General features: G+C 45.4%; 1 protein-coding gene across 5 annotated transcripts in view; it reads right to left on the reverse strand.

Annotated features, from left to right (window-relative positions):
* rhbdl3 (rhomboid, veinlet-like 3 (Drosophila)) overlaps positions 1 to 6,363 on the reverse strand; it is a 39,200-nt gene extending 32,837 nt beyond the window's left edge. The window contains exons 1-4 of one of the 5 annotated variants that reach the window (XM_027012314.2): positions 6,182 to 6,363; positions 5,679 to 5,858; positions 5,246 to 5,483; positions 4,582 to 4,605 (exon numbers count right to left, since the gene is read on the reverse strand). In XM_027012314.2, coding sequence (XP_026868115.2) covers positions 4,582 to 4,605; positions 5,246 to 5,356 — 135 coding nt within the window. In that variant the 5' untranslated portion in view covers positions 5,357 to 5,483; positions 5,679 to 5,858; positions 6,182 to 6,363. Of the gene's footprint in view, positions 1 to 4,581; positions 4,606 to 5,245; positions 5,859 to 6,181 lie in introns of those variants that run through there. The other 4 variants (XM_027012316.2, XM_027012317.2, XM_027012315.2 and 1 more) reach the window with 4 other exon arrangements.
* Positions 6,364 to 7,500: the final 1,137 nt, after the last annotated feature.

A 7,500-nucleotide genomic window follows, 5' to 3' on the forward strand; every position in this document is an offset into this window, starting at 1 on the left:
TATTATTTGTAGTGCTTGTAGTGTTGTAGTATAGTATTATATCTTTGGTTTATGTTCATTTCTTACTCAAAGCTTTGGCAATACTATTGGGAATATTTCTCATGTCAATAAAGCACCAATGAACTGAACTGAATTTAACTGAATTGAAAGAAGGAGAGAGACACTAAGAGAGCCAGAGTGACAGAGAGAGAGAAAGAGAGAGAGAGAGAGAGAGAGAGAGAGAGAGAGAAAGAGAATGAGGGAGAGGGAAAAAGAGAGAGAGTGACAAAGTGAGGGAGACAGAGTGAGACAGAGTTAGAGAGAGAGAGAGGAAGAAAGAGACAGAGAGGGAGAGAGAGAGAGAGAGAGGGAGGGAGGGCTGGAAAGAGAGAGAGAGAGAGAGAGAGAGAGAGAGAGAGAGAGAGAGAGAGAGAGAGAGAGACAGACAGTAACCCTGCCAGCTCGTCATGCCAAACAATTTTTATCATAGATTTTTCCTAATGTCTGGGATTTTCACACTTCACAGGAAGGAAGTTCCACTCATTATCATGATCTATTTAAAGCGCAGAGAGAGAGAGAGAGCGAGAGAGAGAGAGAGAGGGAGGGGGAGAGAGATAGAGAGAGAGGGAGGGGGGAGAGATAGAGAGAGAGGGGAGGGAAGAGAGATAGAGAGAGCTAGAGAGAGAGAGGGAGGGGGAGAGAGATAGAAAGAGAGGGAGGGGGGATAGAGAGATAGAGAGAGGGGGAGGGGGAGAGAGATAGAGAGAGAGAGGGAGGGGGGAGTGAGATAGAGAGAGGGGGTGGGGGAGAGAGAGATAGAGAGAGAGAGGGAGGGGGAGTGAGATAGAGAGAGGGGGTGGGGGAGAGAGAGATAGAGAGAGAGAGGGAGGGGGAGTGAGATAGAGAGAGGGGGGATGGAGGAGAGAGAGACAGAGAGAGAGGGAGGGGAAGAGAGATAGAGAGAGAGAGGGGGGGGTGAGATAGAGAGAGGGGGGTGGGGGAGAGAGAGAGATAGAGAGAGAGGGGGTAGAGAGGGTGATGGAGACAGAGATTGGGAGAGAAAAAAGAGCAGTCAAGAAAGAACAAGACAAGAAAGTTACGTCTTATACCAAATGTGGTTTGGTATAGGCATTACAGTAGAATGGTGTTTGATGTTGAGTGGTGATTGCTGTAGACTGGTGTATGAGGTAGATTTGTGTCTGGTGTAGACTAGAGTCTGCCGTGGTGTATGATATAGATGGATAATTTCTGTAAACTGGTGTTTGGTGAATCTGTAGTTTCTTCTAGATCTGTAGTTTCTTTTTGACTGGTGTCTTTTTTTTTGGTGTAGACCAATGGTTTCATGTAGATCAGTGTTTGGTGTAGATCGGACATTTGGTGAAGATCTGGTGTTTGGTGTAGATCAGTGTTTGGTATAGACAGATGTTTGGTGTAGACCAGTGTTTAATGTAGCCCGGTGTTTGGTGTAGACCGGTGTTTGGTGTAGATCAGTGTTTGGTGTAGATCTGGTGTTTTGTGTAGATCGGTGTTTGGTGTAGACAGGTGTTTGGTGTAGATCAGTGTTTGTTGTAGATCGGTGTTTGGTGTAGACAGGTGTTTGGTGTAGATAAGTGTTGTAGATCGGTGTTTGGTGTAGATCAGTGTTTGGTGTAGATCGGATGTTTGGTATAGATCTGGTGTTTGGTGTAGATCGGTGTTTGGTGTAGATCAGTGTTTGGTGTAGATCGGTGTTTGGTGTGGATTGGATGTTTGGTGTAGATCTGGTGTTTGGTGTAGATCGGTGCTTGGTGTAGATCAGTGTTTGGTGTGGATCGGATGTTTGGTGTAGATCTGGTGTTTGTTGTAGATCGGTGTTTGGTGTAGACAGGTGTTTGGTGTAGATAAGTGCTTGTTGTAGATCGGTGTTTGGTGTGGATCGGAGGTTTGGTGTAGATCTGGTGTTTGGTGTAGATCAGTGTTTGGTGTAGACAGGTGTTTGGTGTATATAAGTGTTTGTTGTAGATTGGTGTTTGGTGTAGATCAGTGTTTGTTGTAGATCGGTGTTTGATGTAGACAGATGTTTGGTGTAGACAAGTGTTTAATGTAGACCGGTGTTTGGTGTAGACAGGTGTTTGGTGTAGATCAGTGTTTGTTATAGATCAGTGTTTGGTGTAGACAGGTGTTTAGTGTAGATAGGCGTTTGTTGTTGATCGGTGTTTGTTGTAGATCAGTGTTTGTGTAGATTGGTGTTTGGTATAGACAGGTGTTTGGTGTGTGAAGTGGCTCTTGGTGCATCTGAAAGGCACAGTGTCACATGAGCAATGGAATACACAATAAGCTCTTTTCTGCCCCTCTCTGTTGCTTTTCTTTCTCTTTCTCCTGATCTCTTTATCACCTTCTCTACCAGTTCCCCTTATTCATTTCTGTCTGCCTTGTTTTCACACTCTCACAATTTCACTCCCACTCTGCCCTCTTCTGTCTCTCCACCTGTCTTCTCTTTGCTTTCTCAGCCCCTCTCTACTTCTCTCTCTCTCTTTCGGTTTCAGTCACTCGTTTATAGCAGGATAACAGGGTCTTCACTCAGCCAGGGGCATTGGACTTATAAAGTCCCATCAGTCTCAGAGCAGTTGGTTAAACCCACACACATACAAACGCACACATGCTTGCATTCACAAACACGCATGCACACACATGCGCACACACACATACGCAGACACACAAACACGCACATATGTTTGCATTCACAGACATGTGTGCACTCACACACACACACACACACACACACACACACACACACCAAGTCTGAGCAGATGGTTTGCCTCTCTCCCCAAACAACATTATCAGAGCAATATCACATCCCCAGACAACCAGCAGAACCCAATAACTGAGAAGTCTAATAGTTGTTAGAGGAGCTTATGTTGGGACTCTCAGTTGTAAAAATTTTATTTTCTGTGTTCTTTAACTGCTTATTTGCTGTGTTATGCGCACAGTTACTCCGTTTGCTTGTTCAGCAGTCAGAAGCCAGCCTTGGGATGGCAGTATTGCAATGTCTGTGTTTGATAACTAAACAGAGGCTTGTTAGTATCAGCACAAACGCTTAATTCCATAAGCACCATGTGAGTCGGAGCTAACCCGGAAAAATCACTGTACAAAGGGCACTTCTGGAACCGAAAGCCCACAATACAGGAGACACACAAAGAAACACTAAGTGAGGTCCAAGCCGCTCCAGGCCAAGCTCATGCCGTGAACTGACTTGCACAGCGACGCCTCAGACTGGCTCGTTGCCTCAGTCATGTTGTAGGCTCTTGTGAAACGAGGGTTCTTTCACATCGAGTATATAATCAACAGCGTTACTCGGTTCAGCCAGACCCACCCAGCTGTTCCACTCTCCACCACGCACCGTGCGACACATGTTCAGAAACACTGAATGGGCTTTGTGTTTTCACGACAATAAGCTGCCCAATTTGTTTTTTGTTTTTTTTTACACACAAACACAGTCTTTCAGAGAAAACATGCATTTAATTAGTGTATTTTCAAAACAAAACCTATATGAATTTTTTATAAGCAAGCAGGACATACACAGCCACCTGCTAGACTGGCACAGTGCAGCAGCGGAGGGAATCAAGCATCCCGTGCCGACAATTTTTCATGCATGGCACATCTTCATGGAAGGAGTTTGCATGGCTGGTATTTATGGACTATGATCTGGATACTTGTAGTCTCAATGGCAGCAGTTCCAGCTCCTCCTGCAATTTAACTGCTTCATTAGCTCTTTGGTCTGGGACTAGTCATGTGTCCCTTTGGACTACAATATCCACAATACCGTCAATTTATAGCCTCAGAGGGTCATGACCTCCATACTTGGTAGAGTCCCAGACTGAATAAAGACTCAAACTGACGGCGCATGAAAAAACTGTGACGAACAAGAGACCCAGTTTACCCTCAGAGATTGTCCAGAAAAAAAAGAGGCTTCCACATACGCACACGCTCAGATGGCACTCATCTCTCTGGGAGTGAATGAAACAGAAATGAATGAGTCTAATCTCTGTCCACTCCACAAAACCTCCTCTTTATTTTCAGGTCTCATCCACCCCATCATACTTCTCCACCCCTCTACCTCCACATCTCTCCCGCTTTCTCGCGCGCGTGTGTGTGTGTGTGTGTGTTGGGGAGGGTGAGGGCTAGGCAGGTGCAGAGGCTGCCAGAGACCCGAGACGGGGGTCCGCTCTCCGTCTGTCACCCGCCCTTCTGTCGCGCTCTCTCTGCCCAAGCGCACAACTGGAACTGGGATTGTGTGTCGTCCTAAATGCATTTGCATAGGTCACTGTCAGGGTCAGTGGCACCGCCCCCTACCGAAAACGTCAGTGATGGGCCACGCCTCTACTCGGAGTGGAAGAGCCAGTAAAATTCAAGCAGGCTTGGAAGGTATGCTCAGAGCATGAAGCGCAGCCTGGAACTCGCTCAGAGTCTAAACTAGCCTCAATGCCAAAGCTGGAAAACTCAAAAATGACTCCAAGTGTAAGAATACATGACTCGGACATATAAAGCCATAGATTTATCTGTCACCTAAAAGGTCACTTGCAGACAAGATCACGATTCACAGGGTCGAGAGTAAAAACATACCTTATCAAAGAGAGATTTCCAATGCTGCAGAGAGGGAAAATAGGAGGAGAGAGAGAGAGAAATGGAGTAAATGAGAAAGAGGGAGAGAGAGAAATGGAGGACGAGGTCAGAAATAAGAGTGAACAGAAGAGTAAGGTGGAAATAAGCATTTCAGAGATTTCACTATAATTATAATTCACTATAATTTGCATTTGTCTCATAATCTGAGTGAACCCTTCTCTTAAACATCAGCTACACAGCAGAGTTTAATTTTGACTGCAATTAACTCCTCTGGTACTCATATATAGACGATAGCAGCACTGAACATGCTAGTTTGGGAATGAACCAAAATGTTGCCTGAAGATCCATCTTAAAGGGCAGGGTTATTTATACACCACTCAGCCAACAGCTAGAATATCCGAATAGCCTAGACTAACTCTGTGTGTGTCTACACATGCAGATGCGGAGTGAAAGGTTCATCTAAGGTCTTAAATCGGAACCATTTCTAGTCTTCTTATACGTTATGGTTTGCCTTTACCTTGCAATCCACTTTAGGAGCAAAGTAATGATACGAGGCAGCCACGGACACGCAGACGCGTGTGCGTGGAAATGGACTTGCCTGCGCGCGCCCAGACTGGATGTCCACGTGCATGCTAATTTACAACTCATAAATTCTTTCACTTACATCCTCGGGAGCTACGGGAAGGACCTCGGTGCTCTCCAAAACCTCGATCTCTTCTCCCTCGGCGTTCGCCGCCACCGCCGGAGACGAATTCACGTGCGCTCCAGTGGGCATAGTGGACCTGCGCCGTCTCGCGCTCCCGACTCGCCCGCCTACGCCATTTAACCAAGTTCCTCCAAGCGGTGACAAACAGCTGCCATTCTCAACGCCTTCGGCTGATCTTTATCGTAACCTGTATCCCCTGAGCGGTTCAGAAAGTTGCAGGTTCATATGTAACAAGTAGCGCCATCATCCATAACTTGAAAGGCAAAATCACGCAAAATCACTGACATGAAAGATGACGTCTCGTGCTCCTATGCGAACGCCTTAAGCTCCATGCGAAGCCTTCCACGCGCTATCATTACAAAAGAATAAAGGGAGCTAAAGTTATACACACCAGCCCAGATAGTCACGGAGACGCTACGAGCTCGTCCACGCCGGCTGATAAAGAGGACATGGGAAAGCACTTCAGCAGGGAGGACGGTGGCGCGCGGAAGGAAAGGCGTCGGGAATGCCGAGCTCCCGGGCTGCGCGCTTGGGAAGGGTCCAAACCACGACACACTCCAGCGCGACTCTTCTGCAAAAAAACAAAAACAAACAAAAAAAAAACCCGAAAACGCAACATCTTGAAACGCCAGCTCAGCAGGACACACACGAACTAGTTTTTAGGACTGTCAAATTTAAACCCGAGTCTGCAGTCACTGTTCCTTTAAACGAAGAAATGAAACGTGAACGGCTGCGATGATATTAATTTTCACGCGTTAAAAGTAAACGTAACGATTCGGAGTACAATGTCTGGGCTACGTTACTAGCTACTAATCACAAAATACGACAAACTGCAACGGAACCTTGCACGCCGAGTAGGCACACGAACTACACATTTGTGGTGCGTCATTGTACCTTGCTGTTGTTTTCTGCGGCGCCGGTCGGGAAGATGCCCACCTCTCCACTACCTGATCCGCAAGCAGACTTTAACGGGAGCACATCCACAGATCTTGTCGCCGAAAGTTCTGTCCGCACCGACACGCCGCGTTTGGATCGTGGCGTCTTCTCTGCAGATGCCGGTGTGTGAGACACCCGCCCCCCCGTGCGCCCCTCGTCATCGGCGCCGTTACCGACCGCTAAGTCAGTGGCTGCCTGAGTCAGGTTTCATCACACGCTCGATAGCAACGTTTGAAATACGCGGAAAACAGATGATTCAACACTATTACCTTCTTAAAAAAACAAATAGATTTCGTCCTCAGAAAAAGAAATCCTATACAGTACACTTGCAGACCTACAGCCTCGTGCAAGGAAACTTATTTGCGTTATGGCCACTCCAAACTCTTCCAGGCAGAGAACACAGTACTTTTGCTAAAACTAGTGAGTAAAACTAATAAAAAATATATATATTCAACGCTTTCAGACGTTCCGATATATTGAAACTTAGTCCTTATTTCAAGATTACGCGCACTGAAATTGCATGACAAGCATGCGAGAAGACGTCAGAGTAGTGGCGTGGATCAGAAACTGTGGATGGCCACGGCGCTGTGGCGGTTAATGCTGACCTGGCCAGCAAACCCAGATCACACACATCATATCTGTTACACTGGCTAACCCACACACAAGTGGCGTGGGCTGTAGTCCGATCGCCCTACATCTACATCAGACCTGTCAGAGCCTCGTACCTTTCCTGGAAGACTTTAGTTACAACCCTAAACACACCTGACGTAGAATATTGGAGAGAGTGAGGTGTGCATAGTCAAAAATCAACTGTAGGAATACAGTTCCAGGAGCAGCTGGAAAAACCAAACTGCAAATTGATTATAAGGTTTAGGTGAAGCAGCCCCTTATGTGGAAAAACAACTGATACGAAATTCAGAAATCTAATGATTTTCTAAATAATTAAGAACATATATACATTTACAAAACAACAACAATATACACACACAACTCAAGAATGTGCGTTATTGTACTACAGATTTTCCAATACACGTGCATATCCATTTAACTGAGATGAGATCAGAGATGCTGCCCCCTAGAGGTGTTTTATATACAATATATACAATATATACAATCTTTTTATACTGTCATATATACAATATATACAATCTTTTTATACTATCATATATACAATATATACAATCTTTTTATACTGTCATATATACAATATATACAATCTTTTTATACTGTCATATATACAATATATACAATCTTTTTATACTGTCATATATACAATA

Source organism: Electrophorus electricus, chromosome 1, assembly GCF_013358815.1.
Source record: "Electrophorus electricus isolate fEleEle1 chromosome 1, fEleEle1.pri, whole genome shotgun sequence".
Taxonomy (NCBI): Eukaryota; Metazoa; Chordata; class Actinopteri; order Gymnotiformes; family Gymnotidae; genus Electrophorus; species Electrophorus electricus.